The sequence below is a fragment of the Kogia breviceps genome, chromosome 18 (assembly GCF_026419965.1).
Source record: "Kogia breviceps isolate mKogBre1 chromosome 18, mKogBre1 haplotype 1, whole genome shotgun sequence".
In the NCBI taxonomy this organism is placed as follows: domain Eukaryota; kingdom Metazoa; phylum Chordata; class Mammalia; order Artiodactyla; family Physeteridae; genus Kogia; species Kogia breviceps.
Window position 1 is genome coordinate 9,684,833 of NC_081327.1, and position 18,183 is coordinate 9,703,015.

The following is an 18,183-nucleotide window of genomic DNA, read 5'->3' on the forward strand; positions in this document are numbered from 1 at the left end:
GTCAGTTATTACTTCTCCCTTTTCATTTCTAATTGATTTGAGTCTTCTCCCTTTTTTTCTTGATGAGTCTGGCTAATTGTTTATCAATTTTATCTTTCAAAGAACCACGTTTTAGATTTATTGATCTTTGCTATCATTTCCTTCATTTCTTTTTCATTTATTTCTGACCTGAACTTTATGATTTCTTTCCTTCTGCTAACCTTGGAGTTTTTTTGTTCTTCTTTCTCTAATTGCTTCAGGTGTAAGTTTAGGTTGTTTGAGCTGTTTCTTGTTTCTTGAGATAGGACTGTATTGCTATAAACTTTCCTCTTAGAACTGCTTGTGCTGAATCCCATTGGTTTTGGGTCATCGTGTTTTCATTGTCATTTGTTTCTAGGTATTTTTTGATTTCCTCTTTGATTTCTTCAGTGATCTGTTGGTTATTTAGTAGTGTATTGTTTAGCCTCCACGTGTTTGTATTTTTTAGATTTTTTTCCTGTAATTGATACCTAGTCTCATAGCATTGTGGTTGGAAAAGATACTTGATATGATTTCAATTTTCTTACATTTACCAAGGTTTGATTTGTGACCCAAGATATGATCTATCCTGGAGAATGTTCCATGAGCACTTGAGAAGCAAGTGTATTCTATTGTTTTTGGATGGAATGTCCTATAAATATCAATTAAGTCCATCTTGTTTAATGTATCATTTAACGCTTGTGTTTCCTTATTTTCATTTTGGATGATCTGTCTATTGGTGAAAGTGGGGTGTTAAAGTCCCCTACTATGATTGTGATGCTGTTGATTTCCCCTTTTATGGCTGTTAGCATTTGCCTTATGTATTGAGGTGCTCCTGTGTTGGGTGCATAAATATTTACAGTTGTTATTATCATCTTGGATTGATCCCTTGATCATTTCATAGTGTCCTTCTTTGTCTCTTGTAATAGTCTTTAAAGTCTGTTTTGTCTGATATGAGAATTGGTACTCCACCTTTCTTTTGATTTCCATTTGCATGGCATATCTTTTTTCCATCTCCTCACTTTCAGTCTGTATGTGTCCCTAGGTGTGAAGTGGGTTTCTTGTAGACAGCATATATATGGGTCTTGTTTTTGTATCCATTCAGCCAGTCTGTGTCTTTTGGTGGGAGCATTCAACCCATTTACATTTAAGGTAATTATTGATATGTATGTTCCTATTACCATTTTATTAATTGTTTTGGGTTTATTATTGTAGGTCTTTTCCTTCTCTTGTGTTTCCTGTGTATAGAAGTTCCTTTAGCATTTGTTGTAAAGCTGGTTTGGTGGTGCTGAATTCTCTTAGCTTTTGCTTGTCTGTAAAGGTTTTAATTTCTCTGTCGAATCTGAATGAGATCCTTGCTGGGTAGCATAATCTTGGTCATAGGTTTTTCCCTTTCATCACTTTAAATACGACTTGCCACTTCCTTCTGGCTTGCAGAGTTTCTGCTGAAAGATCAGCTGTTAACCTTATGGGGATTCCCTTGTATGTTATTTGTTGTTTTCCCCTTGCTGCTTTTAATATTTTTTCTTTGTATTTAATTTTTGATAGTTTGATTAATATGGGTCTTGGCGTGTTTCTCCTTGGATTTATCCTGTATGGGACTCTTTGCACTTTCTGGCCTTGATTATTTCCTTTCCCATATTAGGGAAGTTTTCAACTATAATCTCTTCAGATATTTTCTCAGTCCCTTTCTTTTTCTCTTCTTCTTCTTCTGGGACCTCTATAATTTGAATGTTGGTGCGTTTAATGTTGTCCCAGAGGTCTCTGAGACTGTCCTCAATTCTTTTCATTCTTTTTTCTTTATTCTACTCTGCAGTAGTTATTTCCACTATTTTATCTTCCAGGTCACTTACCTGTTCTGCCTCAGTTATTCTGCTATTGATTCCTTCTAGAGAATTTTTAATTCCATTTATTGTGTTGTTCATCATTGTTTGTTTGCTCTTTAGTTCTTCTAGGTCCTTGTTAAATGTTTCTTGTATTTTCTCCATTCTACTTCTAAGATTTTGGATCATGTTTACTATTATTATTCTGAATTCTTTTTCACGTAGACTGCCTGTTTCCTCTTCATTTGTTTGGTCTGGTGGGCTTTTACCTTGCTCCTTCATCTGCTGTGTGTTTCTCTGTCTTCTCATTTTGCTTAACTTACTGTGTTTTGGGTCTCCTTTTTGCAGGCTGTAGATTCGTGGTTCCCATTGTTTTTGGTGTCTGCCCCCAGTGGGTAAGGTTGGTTCAGTGGGTTGTGTGGGCTTCCTGGTGGAGAGGACTAGTTCCTGTGTTCTGGTGGATGAGGCTGGATCTTGTCTTTCCAGTGGGCAGGACGCATCCAGTGGTGTGTTTGGGGGTGTCTGTGAACTTATTATGATTTTAGGCAGCCTCTCTGCTAATGGGTGGGGTTGTGTTCTTGTCTTGCTAGTTGTTTGTCATAGCATGTTCAGCACTGTAGCTTGCTGGTTGTTGAGTGGAGCTGGGTCCTAGTGTTGAGATGGAGATCTCTGGGAGAGCTTTCGCCGTTTGATATTTCATGGAGCCAGAAGGTCTCTGGTGGACCAATGTCCTGAACTCAGCTCTCCCACCTCAGAGGCACAGGCCTGACACCTGGCCGGAGCACCAAGACCCTTTTGGGAAGTCTGAGGTCTTCTACCAGTGTTCAGTAGGTGTTCTGTAGGAGTTGTTCCACATGTAGATGTATTTCTGATGTATTTGTGGGGAGGAAGGTGATCTCCACATCTTACTCCCCCACCATCTTGAAGCTCCCCACCCTCCTTTTTAAAAAATTTTTTTGGAGTATTGTTGATTTACAATGTTGTTAGCTTCAGGTGTACAGCAAAGTGATTCAGTTATACATATACATATATTCGTTCTTTTTCAGATTCTTTACCCATATAGGTTATTACAGGATACTGAGTAGAGTTTCCTGTGCTATATGGTAGGTCCTTGTTGGTTATCTATTTTATATATAGTAGTATGTGTATGTTAATCCCAAGCTCCTACTTTATCCCTCTTACCCACCCCCCCCACGTTTCCCCTTTGGTAACCATAGGTTTATTGGATTTTAATTTATTTTTGGCTGCATTGGGTCTTCGTTGCTGCACACAGGTTTTCTCTAGTTGTGGCGAGCGGGGGCTACTCTTCGTTGCAGTGCACGGGATTCTCCTTGCAGTGGCTTCTCTTGTTGCGGAGCATGGGCTCTAGGCTCACGGGCTTCAGTAGTTGTGGCACGCAGGCTCAGTAGTTGCGGCTCACGGGATCTAGAGTGCAGGCTGCTCAGTAGTTGTGGCCTACAGGCTTAGCTGCTCTGTGGCATGTGGGATCTTCCTGGACCAGGGCTCGAACCCGTGTCTTCTGCATTGGCAGGCAGGTTCTTAACCACTGCACACCAGGGAAGTCCTCCATTTTTCTTTGTCAAGATTGCTTTGGCTCTTCAGGGTCTTTTGTGTTTCCTTACAAATTAAAAAAATTTTTATTCTAGTTCTGTGAAAAATGCCATTGGTAATTTGATAGGGATTGTATTGAATCTGTGGATTGCCCTGGGTAGTACAGTTACAGTCATTTTAACAATATTGATTCTTCCAATCCAAGAACATGGTATATCTTTCCACCTGTTTGTGTCATCTTCAATTTCTTTCATTAGTGCCTTAAATGTAGTTTCCAGAGTACAGGTCCTTTGCCTCCTTAGGTAGGTTTATTCCTTGGTATTATATTCTTTTATTCTTAAGGAAATTGGATTATTTCCTTAATTTCTCTTTCTGATCTTTCATTTTTAGAATATAGGAATGCAAGAGATTTCTGCGTATTAATTTTGTATCCTGCAACTTTACCGAATTCAGTGATGCGCTCTAATAGTTTTCTGGTAGCATCTTTAGGGTTTTCGATGTATAGTATCAAAAGAGTCATCTTCTTAAGCAAAGTGGCCTTCTCAGTGAACTTCTGTACCTGAGTTTCAGCTTCCTCAGAAGTGTTAACCCAGGTACAACAGGTGGTGTTGGCCAGAGCACAGGTGCCTCCTCCTTCAGCTAAAAGATAATCAGGGGCTGTCCTGTTATCAGGAATGGTCTTGGCCAAAGGGTCCACATATTTCTGCTGGGCAGCTGATGCCTTAGCAATGGAATCTGCAATCTCTTCAAGAGTTAAGGAGCAGTTTCTGATGACAGCCTCATTTATATCTACTCCTAATCAGGGAAGTAGGGCCCTACCAAAGGAAGCGAACCCTGAATCAGGAAAATCCTCCTGGTAGGTCCTTTCTAGAACAGGTAGGGGCACGGTTAGATAACCAAGAGGCATTGCCCAGCTGTGCACCAGCCATCTAGGCATCCGTAGGCCCAAGGAGAAACATAACCACCACAGACAAAGATAAGTCTTGTCAGGGCCAAACTACTTCCATGAAGGTGGCACTGTTAATGGATTCATGTGTAAGAATTGTTACCTGTGCCTATTCAAGCCAGGGGTCAGTTAACTTATATTTCAGGCTGGGAGAAAATCTATTCTAAATTCCAGAGGTTAACCCCCTTAGCAGTGGCCTGGGGGATGCAGATGAGGGCATAATCTCTCCAGGCCAATGCCAGAGTAAAGGAAAGAAAGGGTTTCACGTTTAGTTAAAGTCTGGATCTGGCTTCTTGGGCAGAAGCAGTCTACCTTGGTGTCAGCTACTGCTCGCCCCTGTCACCTTGATTTCGAGGTCCCCAGCATCTGTATAGGACCTGGTGTCGGGTGGGGTGTCTTTTTAGCTGTGGGATGTACATCCAGGGTTCAGTACCTTCTAGTTGCCCTGCAGCGTCAGTGGGCAGGAGCACTTGGTGAGGTCCCCTCTGATGGAGCTCAAGGGCTGCCTTCCTTCTTCCTGATTCCAAATCAGAAGGGTAGGAGAAAATTGGAAGTGTTAGTTTGGTGAGTCAGAGCCAGATATTTGAGGAAACTAGAAAAAATTCAGGATCCAGTCCAGTTTACAGATAATATTACCTCCAAGACAATTAGCAGGACTAGAATCTAATATCTACAAAGGTGGAAACATAATTTATTTTCTCTACAATTACTCCACCTTTTTTTTTTTTTTTTTTTTTTTTTTGCGGTACACGGGCCTCTCACTGCTGTGGCCTCTCCCGTTGCGGAGCACAGGCTCCGGACGCTCAGGTTCAGCGGCCATGGCTCACGGGCCCAGCCGCTCCACAGCATGTGGGATCTTCCCGGACTGGGGCACGAACCCGTGTCCCCTGCATCTGCAGGCAAACTCTCAACCACTGCGCCACCAGGGAAGCCCCCTTTTTTTTTTTTTTTTTTTAAACACAGGTTTGTATTAAATTTGGCCTGATTATTTAAAAACTCTTTTTTAAGATTGGTTTCCTGGAACCGTGTATGCAAGGTACCAGTTCGATTTTTCCAAGCAGTTCCTTGAAGCTGTGTGGTCATATATGAGTTTACACATATCTCAAATATGACATTTCAGTCAAAACCTTGGTAATACAGCCAGTGTTTCTAATTGTGTCCTGTCACAAGGAGAACAGATTCTTACTGAACTTAAGTGAACAAATATACTGTCAGGAAAATAAGGGTACTCACTGAGACTTTCTGAATTCTGGAAGGATCAGGTAGGGAGAAAAAGTAGATGTTTCATCTTTGCTCACAAAGGTATATTTTACCAGATTTCTGTAAGTCATATATAACTTAAGAGAAAAGGTCTTAAAACGGGAAAACAAAAATATCAGAGCATCCTCCCCAGTTCATGTCGTCCCACGTAATTAACACTCATTTTGCTTGAATCTGTTTTTCTCCATTAGTTCTCTCAACCTTGCCTGATGATTGAAGCCGACAGGGCAGTGATCATTCCAAGAAGTTTACAAGGTTTCCGTGTGATATACCCAGTGAAGCTAGTACCTTGATCACTGGAGATTGTGGAAGGTGTACCCCAAGCAGGAAACACCTTCTTTAATAGTTTCTTTGCCACCATGAGGGCATTCATTGGTCTTGGAGCAGGGAAAGGCTTTACTATCTGGAAAACATCCAGACTGATGACCCATAGTGAGTGGCACTTGAATGAAGTCCAGCTACAAGGTATTCAAAGGGTCCAGAAAGAGGACGCCTCCAGGGACAAATATAGTTTTTCTTTTAATTTTAAAAATTGAGATATAATATATAACATTAATTTCAGATGTCCAACATAATGAATCAACATTTCTGTGTGTCGCAAAACTATCACCACGATGAGTCTAGTTAACATCTGTCGCCACACAGTCATAATTTTTTTTCTTGTGATGAGAACTTTTAAAATGTACTCTTAGCAGCTTTCAAATATGCAATACAGGGCTTCCCTGGTGGCGCAGTGGTTGAGAGTCCGCCTGTCGATGCAGGGGACGCGAGTTCGTGCCCCGGTCCGGGAGGATCCCACATGCCGCGGAGCGGCTGGGTCCGTGAGCCACGGCCGCTGAGCCTGTGTGTCCGGAGCCTGTGCTCCGCAACAGGAGAGGCCGCAATGGTGAGAGGCCCGCGTACCGCAAAAAAAAAAAAAAAAAAAAAAATGCAATACAGTATTATTAACTATAGTCACCAGGCTGTACAGAGTTTAGACTTTAAAAAAACGTTTTTTTTTTTAATGCACTGTGGTGGGTGAAGGAATGCAAACACCAAAAAATGGGGTTTGCCAGGGAGCTGGGAAGAACCAAGTGGCCATATATCTTGGTTTTCCCAGAGCCACGATTGTTGAATTTACAGCCATTGTTTACCCATCTCAGTTTATCTGATACAGGAGCAGACAGTTGCCAGGTGACAAGGACATCAGCGTGGCAAAAGTTTGGCATTGAGGGGTCTGTCTTTGCAGAAGCAGAATGGACTTCATCCACATGCCCCACAATCTATAGATTCTACTACTGCTGCCTTTTCCTGAGAAGTGAGGGCAGTTCCCTGATGCTAGGGTTCAGTCCTTTTGGTGTGAGCCTCAATTTTGGTGACAGACATTCTATAGCAGGAGATATCACACAATTTCTGAAACACTTATAACACGTACCAGCAGCCCTCAGAAACGGCAAGAAAGACTGAACTCAGAATGGTTCTTGAGGGCGCCGTGCCTGTATATCTTCTGAATGCCCTCAGAAGTTCCACTTGGGGTCTTGTCACTGCCACCAATCTGATAAAAAAACAAAATTCAATTGAGTAAATTTGAAGATCTGGTTGGCCTTAATCATAGGTTCAGCATCCCGGGGCTCATCATGAATAAGAAGACACTCATTTCACCATTAGGGCTCTGAAGCCATTTCAGGAACAGAGGATAAAAGTAAATGTTAGCTCTGATTGCTCTTATCTCTCAGGAAATTCCAAGGGTTTTGGGAGCTGTGAGCCAGGAATCATGGAAGAAGATGAAACATTTATTATAAATCACAATGTCTCCTTTTATAGCATGTAGCCTATAGGAATTGTATCTCTAATTTTTCAGAAATGTTTTATTTTTTGATGCTATGTAAATGGAATTAATTCTGTTTTTCAATTATTTGCTTCTATGTCAGAATACAGTTGATTTTTGTACATCCATCTTGTAGCCTGCAATCTTCCTATATTCACTTGTTCTAGAAGCGTTTTTGTACATTCCTAAAGATTTTTCTATATATAGATTCATAACTTCTGCAAATACATGATTTTACTTTCCTTCCCAATCTGTATGCCTCTTGTTTCCTTCTGCCTGAATGCAGGTAGACAGCATTCAGTCTTTCCTCACTGAGCATGGTGTTAACTGGAGGTGATTTTTTTAGTGTCCTTAATGGACTGAGTTCCTTTCTCTTCCAAATTTAATGCGCATTTTTTATCATAAATGGGTATGGTAATTTGTCAAATGCTTATTCGCATTTTTTCAGACAATCGTTTGAGTTTCTCCTTTATGCTGTTTTTTTCTGTGTAAATATTTTTATTGATTTGAGCCCTCTCCCTTTTTCCTTGATGAGTCGGGCTAAAGGCTTATCAATTTCGTTTATCTTTTCAAAGAACCAGATTTTAGTTTCATTGATCTTTTGTTTTCTTTGTCTCTATTTCTGCTCTGATCTTCATGATTTCTTTCCTTTTACAAACTTTGGGTTTTGTTTGTTCTTTCTCTAGTTGCTTTAGGTGCAAAGTTGGGTTGTTTGAGATTTTTCTTGTTTCCTGAGGTAAGATTGTATCGCTATAAACTTCCTTGTAGAACTGCTTTTGCTATGTCCCATAGGTTTTGGATTATTGTGCTTTCACTTTCATTTGTCTCTAGGTTTTTTAAAAATTTCTTCTTTGATTTGTTCAGTGATCCATTGGTTGTTTAGTAACGTACTGTTTAGCCTCTATGGGTTTGTGTTTTTTATAGTTTTTTTTCTTGTAGTTGATTTCTAATCTCATAGCATTGTTGTCAGAAAAGATACTTGATATTTCAGTTTTCTTAAATTTACTGAGACTTGCTTTGTGGCCCAGCATGTGATCTATCCAGGAGAATGTTTCATGTGCACTTGAGAAGAATATGTATTCTGTTGCTTTGGGATGGAATGCCCTATAAATATCAGTTAAGTCCATCTGGTGTAATGCCCTATAAATATCAGTTAAGTCCATCTGGTGTAATGTGTCATTTAACGCCTGTGTTTCCTTATTGATTTTCTGGCTGGATGATCTGTCCATTGATGTAAGTAGGGTGTTAAAGTCCCTCACTATTATTGTGTTACTGTCAATTTCTCCTTTTATGGCTGTTAGCATTTGCCTTATATATTGAGGTGCTTCTATGTTGGGTGCATATATATATTTACAATTGTTATATCTTCTTGGATTGATCCCTTGAATCATTATGTAGTGTCCTTCCTTATCTCTTGTAACAGTCTTTATTTTAAAGCCTATTTTGTCTGATATGAGCATTGCTGCTCCAGCTTTCTTTTGATTTCCATTTGCATGGAGTATCTTTTTCCATCCCCTCACTTTCAGTCTTTATGTGTCCCTAGATGTGAATTGGGTCTCTTGGAGACAACATATATTGATATCCAGGTCTTGTTTTTGTATCCATTCAGCCAGTCTGTGTCTTTTGGTTGGAGTATTCAATCCATTTAGGTTTAAGGTAATTACTGATATGTATGTTCTTATTGCCATTTTGCTAATTCTTTTAGGACTGTTTCCATAGGTCTTTTTGCTTCCCTTCCTCTTTTCTCTTTTCTTGTGATTTGATGACTATCTTTAGTGTTGTGTTTGGATTCTTTATTCTTTTTTTGTGGATCTATTGTAGATTTTTGGTTTGCGGTTACCATGAGGTTTTGATAAAAACAATCTTGTATATATACACAGACTGCTATAAGTCACTAGTCTATTAATTTCAAATGCTTTTCCAATATTCTCCATTTGTACTCTCCTTTTCACAATTGCCGGTTTTGATATCATATTTGTGTGTGGATGATATCCTACCTTTACTGTATGTTTGCCTTTACCAGTGAGCTTTTCCATTCGTAGTTTTCTTGTTTCTAGTTGTGGGCTTTTCTTTTTCACCTAGACAAGTTCCTTTAACATTTGTTGTAAAGCTGGTCTGGTGGTGCTGAATTCTCTTAGCTTTTGCTCGTCTGTAAAGCTTTTGTTTTCTCCATCGAATCTGAACAAGAGCCTTGTCGGGTAGAGTATTCTTGGTTGTAAGTTTTTTCCTTTCATCACTTTAAATATATTCTGGCACTCCCTTCTGGCCTGCAGAGTTTCTGCTGAAAAATCAACTGATAACCTTATGGGAATTCCCTTGTATGTTATTTGTTGCTTTTCCCTTGTTGCTTTTAATATTTTGTCTTTGTCTTTAATTTTTGTCAGTTTGATTAATATGTGTCTTGGCTTGTTCCTCCTTGTGTTTATCCAGTATGGGACTCTGCGCTTCCTTTCCCATTTTAGGGAAGTTTTTGGCTCCTCTCTTTCTTTAAAAAAAGTATTTATTTATTTTTGGCTGCATTGGGTCTTCACTGCTGAGCCCGGGCTTTCTCTAGTTGTGGTGAGCAGCGGCTACTCTTCATCATGGTGCATGGTCTTCTCATTGCAGTGGCTTCTCTTGTTGCAGAGCATGGGCTCTAGGCACGAGGGCTTCAGTAGTTGTGGTGCATGGGCTCTAGGCACGAGGGCTTCAGTAGTTGTGGTGCATGGGCTCTAGGCACGAGGGCTTCAGTAGTTGTGGTGCATGGGCTTAGTTGCTCCACAGCATGTGGGATCTTCCCGGACCAGGGCTCGAACCCGTGTCCCCTGCATTGGCAGGCGGATTCTTAACCACTGCGCCACCAGGGAAGTCCCTTATCTCTTCAAATATTTTCTCAGGCCCTATGTCTCTCTCTTCTACTTCTGGGACTCCTATAATGCAAATGTTCGTGCATTTAATGTCCCAGAGGTCTCAGACTGTCCTCATTTCTTTTCATTCTTTTTTCTTTATTCTGTTCCGCAGCAGTGATTTCCACCATTCTGTCTTCCAGCTCACTTATTGGTTCTTCTGCCTCTATTATTCTACTGTTGATTCCTGATAGTATATTTTTCAGTTATTGTTCATCTGTTTGTTCTTTAAAATTTCTTCTATCTTCTTGCTCTGTGTCTCCATTCTTTTTCTAAGATCTTGGATCATCTTTACTATCATTATTCTGAGTTCTTTTTCAGGCAGATTGCCTATCTCCACTTCACTCAGTTGTTTTTCTGGAGTTTTATCTTCTTCCTTCATCTGCAACATATTTCTCTTCCATCGCATTTTGTGTAACTTTCTGTGTTTGTGGTCTCCATTCCACAGACTGCAGATTGTAGTTCTTCTTGCATCTGTTTCTGCCCTCTGGTAGGTGGGGTTGGTGCAGGGGCTTGTGCAGGCCTTTCTGGTGGGCAAGGACATGTCAAAAGGTGACTGTGGGCTCAGGATGACTTTAGGCAGCCTGTCTGTTGATGGGTGGGGCTGTGTTCCCATGCTGTTGGTTGTGTAGCCTGAGGCATCCCAGCACTGGAGCCTGAAGGCTGTTGGGTGGGGGCAGGTCTTGGTGCCAAAATGGTGACCTCCAGGAGAGCTCACGCCGAGGAATATTCCCTGGGGGCTCCCCCACCAGTGTCCTTGCCCCTGCAGTGGATCACAGCTGACCCCTGCCTCCCCAGGAGACCTTCCAAGACCCACAGGTAGGTCCTGCCCAGGTTCCTGTGGAGTTACTGCTTTGCCCTGGGTCCCAGTGCACATGTGACCTTGTGTGCGCACTCCAAGAGTGGAGTCTGTTTCCCCCAGTCCTGTGGAGCTCCTGAAATCAAGCCCTACTGGCCTTCAAAGCCCAATGCTCTGGGGGCTCTTCCTCTTGATGCCAGACCCCCGGGCTGAGGAGCCTGCCATGAGGATCAGAACTCTCACTCCTGTGGGAGAACCTCTGTGATATAGTTTCCAGTTTGTGGGTCACCCAACCGGCAGGTATGGATTTGGTTATATCACAGAAATGCCCCTCCTACCTTCATTATGGCGGCTTCTTTGTCTCTGGATGTAGAATATCTTTTTTGATAGGTCCTAGTCTTTTTTGTTAATGGTTGTTGAGAAGTAATTGATTTTTGGTGTTTTCATGAGAGGAGGTGAGCTCAAGTCCTTCTACTCTGCCATCTTGTCCTCCTTCTCCTTTATGCTATTAAAGGAGCATGAAGCACTGATGATTACACGTGTTAAAACCACCTCGCATTCCTGGGACTAACCCCACTTATTTATTACGTAGTACCCTTTTATTGTGTACTATAAAAAACAAGATTTTCACTTTGTTTAGGATTTTTGCACCTACATTAAGTAGGGATTTTGATCTGTAATTTTCTTTGTACTTAATGTCTTTGTCTATTTTGATATCAAGGTAATACAAGCCTTATTATATACACAATACCTCAGAAAGTATACCCTCCTCTTTGGCCTTCTGCAAGGGTTTGTGTAGGACTGATATTATTCCTTTCCTACGTGCTAAATGGAATTCATTAGTGAAGTTGTCTGGTCCTTTTGTGAGAATGTTTTTATTTATGATTTAAGTTTATGAATACTTACATTTTTTGCTTTTCTTGTAACAGATTTGTATGTTTCAGGGAATTGGTATATTTTATCTAAGTTGTTGAACATATCCCCTTATTCTAATGCCTTTTACGATCTTTAGTAATATCCCATCTTTTATGCCTGATGTTGGTAGTTTTTGTCTTTTTTTTAACATCTTTATGGGAGTGTAATTGCTTTACAATGGTGTGTTTTGTCTTTTCTATTTTTTTCCTTGATTCAGTTTTTGTTTTCCTTGATTTCCCCCCCCCTTGTTTAATTGCTTTTCACTATTTCCTTCCTTCTTAATTTCCTCTTCTTTTTATGCCTTCTTAAAATGGAACCTTAAGGTTATTGACTTTAGGCCTTTCTTGCTTTCTAATATAAATATTTAAAGCTATAAATAATCTGAGTGCTGTTTAACTGCATGCCAGATATTGTGATAGTATTTTCTTTCATTATTATTTCAAAATATTTTTTAATTTCCCATGTGATTTCTTTTTTTTTTTTTTTTTTTTTTTTTTTTTTTGCGGTATACGGGCCTCTCACTGTTGGGGCCTCTCCCGTTGCGGAGCACAGGCTCCGGACGCGCAGGCCTAGCGGCCATGGCTCATGGGCTCAGCTGCTCCACGGCATGTGGGATCCTCCCAGACCAGGGCACGATCCCGTGTCCCTTGCATCGGCAGGCGGATTCTCAACCACTGCGCCACCAGGGAAGCCCTCCATGTGATTTCTTATAGGTGTTTTATGGGTGTTGGTTTTGAATTTAATTCTACTGTGGTCTTTAATTTTCCAATCTTTTGAAATCTTTCAAAATTTGTTTTATAGCCCTGGGTATGGTTTATCTTGATGGGTGTTGCATACATACTTTAAAAATAAAATGTATGTACTGCAGTTAGGTGCAGTGACCTATAAGTTTCATTTTGGTTATTGTGGTTCAGATCTTGTATGGCTTTGCTGATTTTTTTTTAATGGTCTAATAAGTGTGTAAAAATTCTTCAAGCCTGTAGATTTGTCCATTTCTCATTTTAGTTTCCTCTTTCTGTTTCATGTATTTTGGAGCCTTTATTAGATACAAACACATTTGTAATTGTTATATCTGCTAATCCTTTTGTCATAAAATGTCTTTGTATCTAATAGTGCTCTATTTTATAAAGTCCTTTTGTCTGATATTCGTTTAGCCATTCCAGCTTTCTTAGGCTTTGCATGATATATTTGTATGATACGTCTTTTCCTACCTTTTCTTTTACTTACTTGTATTTAAAATATATCCCTTGTTGACAGCATGTAGTTGAATCTTGCTTTTTATATTCTCTGCCAATCTCTGCCTTTTGATTTTAGGGGAGTCCACTTCCACATAATATACTTATTGAAACGGGTATATTTGCAATTGCTTTTGTTGGGGGAGGTCTCATCTATTTTGTTCATCTCTTTGTCCTTTTCTGCGTTCTTTCGGGTAGATCAAATATGTTCTGGTATTACACTTTCATGCCTCTGCTGGCTTTTAGCTGCTGCTTTTCAGTCCAGGCCCTTGGTCTTTCCTGTGTCTGTATCCTTAAGAGATCTGCCAGGGATATGGGCAATCTCACTCTGGACTGATCCCAAATATCCTGCCTTTTCAAATTTGTCTTTTTCTTGATTGGACGTTCTCTTGGTTGCTGTAGACCTTTGTTTTTCAGAATTCCTATGAAGTCATTTTCACTACTCTCTAGTTTATTTAATGTTTTTGTGGCAGGACCGAAGGCTTGGAGCTTCTTGGTCCACCATCTTGGTGCTGTCACTCTCTCTGTCCTTAATTCCATACTGTTTTCCTTTCAGGAGCCAGGAATCACAATGAGATGGAGACTCTTCATGAAACAGGAGTAAGATTCCTTTCATTGAGAGAGCTTTCGTGCTGGCACATCAAGAGACACGTTGTAAGCAAATTAACCAAAAGTCAGGACTCTGTGATAAGTTTTCACGGAAAGAAATCTCAGTCCCCCAAACAACATAATTCCCCTGCAGGAGTGTCCATTCAGGCTTCTGTGGAAGACAGCTGTTTAATGACTCTTCTAGAGGATCATTCTAATGTTATTGAAAATCAAGAATTTCCAACTGGGAGAGCTCAGAATTCCTGGAATAAACTCTATCTGAACGGGACTCAGAATTATCAGAGAAGTTGTAAGCTGACTCCAGTGAAAAACAAGTTCTGTATGTTTGTTCCATGTGCTGATATTTTCAGTTGTATCTCCCCCCACCTCAATGATGACACGGTGCACAAAAGAGAGAAAGCTCACGGCAACAGAGAGTGTGGTAAAGATCTCTTAAAGGCATCACTTCTGGCCCCATGCAGTATCATTCAAACTGGACCAAAAACCTACCAGTGTAACGAACTTGAGAAAGGATTCAGTGACCACACCAGCCTTGAACTTCATCAGCAGGTACACTTGGGCAGGAAGTCCCCTACATACAGGACACATGAGAAGGACAGTGGTTATAGCTCAGCTAGTCCCATTCAACAGGGTGTCCTCCCAGGGAAGAAACGCTATTGGTGTCACGAGTGCGGGAAGGGCTTCAGTCAGAGCTCAAACCTGCAAACTCACCAGAGAGTCCACACGGGGGAGAAGCCCTATTCGTGCCACGAGTGCGGGAAGAGCTTTAATCAGACCTCACACCTGTATGCCCACCTGCCCATTCACACCGGAGAGAAGCCCTACAGATGCGAGAGCTGCGGGAAGGGCTTCAGTCGTAGCACAGACCTCAACATCCACTGCAGAGTCCACACGGGAGAGAAACCATATAAGTGTGAGGTGTGTGGGAAGGGCTTCACCCAGAGGTCCCACCTTCAGGCCCATGAAAGAATCCACACTGGAGAGAAACCATACAAGTGTGCAGATTGTGGGAAACGCTTCAGCTGTAGCTCAAATCTTCACACGCACCAGCGCGTCCACACCGAGGAGAAACCCTACAGGTGTGAGGAGTGTGGCAAGTGCTTCAGCCTGAGCTTCAACCTTCACAGTCACCAGCGCGTCCACACGGGAGAGAAACCCTACAAATGTGAGGAGTGTGGGAAGGGTTTTAGTTCGGCCTCAAGCTTCCAGAGCCACCAGAGGGTTCACACAGGAGAGAAGCCATTTCGATGCAGTGTGTGTGGGAAGGGCTTCAGCCAGAGTTCCTATTTCCAAGCCCATCAGAGAGTCCACACTGGAGAAAAACCCTACAAGTGTGAGGTGTGTGGGAAGCGCTTCAATTGGAGCCTCAATCTTCACAACCATCAGAGGGTCCACACGGGAGAGAAACCCTATAAATGTGAGGAGTGCGGGAAGGGCTTCAGTCAGGCCTCGAATCTTCAAGCTCATCAGAGCGTCCATACGGGGGAAAAGCCCTTCAAATGTGACGCGTGTCAAAAGCGCTTCAGTCAGGCCTCCCATCTTCAAGCCCATCAGAGAGTCCACACGGGAGAGAAACCATATAAATGTGATACGTGTGGTAAGGCCTTCAGCCAGAGGTCGAATCTCCAAGTCCATCAGATAATTCACACTGGAGAGAAACCATTCAAATGCGAGGAGTGTGGGAAAGAATTCAGCTGGAGTGCTGGGCTCAGTGCTCATCAGAGGGTCCACACAGGAGAAAAACCCTATACGTGTCAGCAGTGCGGTAAGGGCTTCAGCCAGGCCTCACATTTCCACACCCATCAGAGGGTCCACACTGGAGAGAGGCCTTACATATGTGATATATGTTGCAAGGGCTTCAGCCAGAGGTCACATCTTGTTTACCATCAGAGGGTCCACACTGGAGGGAACCTGTAGAATTGGAAGGTGAGGAATGGCCTCCAGATAATCCACGTCTTCATCTCTATTGGAAAGTCTGTGCTGGTAGTTGTGGGAGGTTCCTGCAGAACTTGGAAATGTCAAGGAATCTTCATGGGAAGGAAGTTCTATAAAATGCTGTGTTTTTAAAGATCCAGTTGGGAGGTGAACTCTTTACTAGCATCAGGTTTCACAGAGGAGAGAAAACATATTCTATAAATATGGTCAGTGGTTATACCAGAGCTCTGAATGCCCCGATTCTCAAGATGTGACACAAGAGAAGAATCATTGGCATCTACCCAGGAGAGAAGGCTTATACATGAAGGTTATGGGCAGGACTTGAACCAAAGTGTAATGATGGACAAACAATTGATGTCAACTGCAGTGTACCCTCCACGTAGGGAGGGCTGTTTTTCACCATTCTATCTCTACCGTGTAGAACTGTGCTTGGCTCCTAATAGGTGCCTGGCAATTACTGAACCAAGGGGAGGAAAATCCCTCCAATTAAGACAAATATTTGAAAATTCTGGTCAGCTTCCTATCCTAAATTCATAACATACTCGAGGAATCCTGCAAGTCGCCTTAATAAGATTGTACTTCAATTAATATTTCCTAAAATCAGAATCATATAATAGCCATCCACAATAGTACAGATTTGGACAAGGCTTATGAATGGCTGCCACCCTCCATCCAGCTTCAGTTATATGTACAGAATCACCCATTGTGTGCAGTGTAATATTTAGCATCATTATTTTATAGACTGAAAGACTTATTAATCTAATAACATACTACAACTTATATGATTGGAAATTTTGAACCCTAATTAATTCCTTAAGGTAGGGTTTTACGGTAACTCAAAGTGTTAAAAGTAGTTACTAGTAACAAAAAGTTTCTTAGTAAACTTGTATTGTTATTAATCGGTTTCTTTGCATTATTTCCATTCAGGCTCAGGTCACATTGCCTTTTCTGTGCATGGTCCTTCATCCAGACCTCTTTAGGCAGGAACCAAGGATATTAATTTTGTCACATTCCACCCCCATTGTTCCCCCTCTAAAAAATGGGATGGGGTAGACAAAAAACCTGTTGGATTTTGATTGAGATTTCATTAAAGTTATCAGTTTAGATTAATTGTCATATACACAGCATTCTGTGTTCAACACCCGTTAGTAGGAGTGAACATTTGCTGGTCAATATGTATCAAAATAGTCTACCCTGGCAAATCCTAGCATTAGAGGTTTTGCTTAGGAGATTATGGCAACAGTAAGGAAGACTGTACACAAAGATGTTTATACTGAATTTTTAAAAAAGGAAATAAGTATCAGCAAAATATTTACATAAATGTATTCTAATATATAGCCATGAAAAAATATGATATAGATGTATAATGACAGGAAAAAATTTGACATCCACGAGAAAACTAGGCTAGAGACTTCCTGGTATAATTCAAGTAATAAGGGGATGTGTACCTGAAGATGTGATTATGTGCATAGCACTAATAGTTGGAAAGATATATATATATTTTTTTTTTTTTTTGTCTGCGTTGCATCTTCGTTGCTGTGTGTGGGCTCTCTCTAGTCGTGAGCGGGGGCTACTCTTCGTTACGGTGCATGGGCTTCTCATCGCAGTGACTTTTGTTGTTGCGGAGCATGGGCTCTAGGCACGTGGGCTCAGTAGTTGCGGCACACAGGTTCAGTAGTTGCGGCTCTCAGGCTCTAGAGCACAGGCTCAGTAGCTGTGGCACACAGGCTTAGTTGCTCTGTGGCATGTGGGATCTTCCCGGACCAGGGATCGAACCCATGTCCCATGCATTGGCAGGCGGATTCTCAATCACTGTGCCAGGAGGGACGTCCCAGGTGGAAAGATATTGATTAATATGCTACCTGGTTTACTCTGGCAGAGAGGGTTGGGATGATTTTTCTTTACCTTTTTGAAAAATTATTTACAGTGGCCATTATCCATTTTACCAAAGCAGTAAAACTGGGACAATAAAATTACTGAATGGGGCTTCCCTGGTGGCACAGTGGTTGAGAGTCCACCTGCCGATGCAGGGGACACGGGTTCATGCCCCGGTCCGGGAAGATCCCACATGCTGCGGAGCGGCTGGGCCCGTGAGCCATGGCCGCTGAGCCTGCGCGTCCGGAGCCTGTGCTCCGCAATGGGAGAGGCCATAACAGTGAGAGGCCCGCGTACCGCAAAAAAAAAAAAATTACTGAATGAAAATGCCTTACAGCTAAATCTTAACTGCTTTATCTCACGGCCTGTAAACTTGTGTTACGGATGTACATAAAGCATGTTCACCATTGCATTATTGGTAATAGCACACTTTGCATTCATCAGTTGGATCTGACAAAAATAATTTGTGGCTTAGCCGTTCAGTGGGATACTATGCAGAATAAAATGAGAAAAGATAAGTTCATAGTTAGCGACATTAGTAGATAT

The 18,183-nt window shown here is 41.5% G+C and overlaps 1 protein-coding gene across 3 annotated transcripts in view; it reads left to right on the forward strand.

The window, feature by feature from the left end:
• The window catches only part of ZNF235 (zinc finger protein 235), a 41,411-nt gene extending 23,474 nt beyond the window's left edge, over window positions 1–17,937 (forward strand). The window contains exon 5 of one of the 3 annotated variants that reach the window (XM_059044516.2): window positions 13,775–17,265. In XM_059044516.2, the coding sequence (XP_058900499.1) occupies window positions 13,775–15,744 (1,970 nt within the window). In that variant the 3' untranslated portion in view covers window positions 15,745–17,265. Of the gene's footprint in view, window positions 1–13,774 lie in introns of all 3 variants that reach the window. The other 2 variants (XM_059044510.2, XM_059044509.2) reach the window with 2 other exon arrangements.
• Window positions 17,938–18,183: the final 246 nt, after the last annotated feature.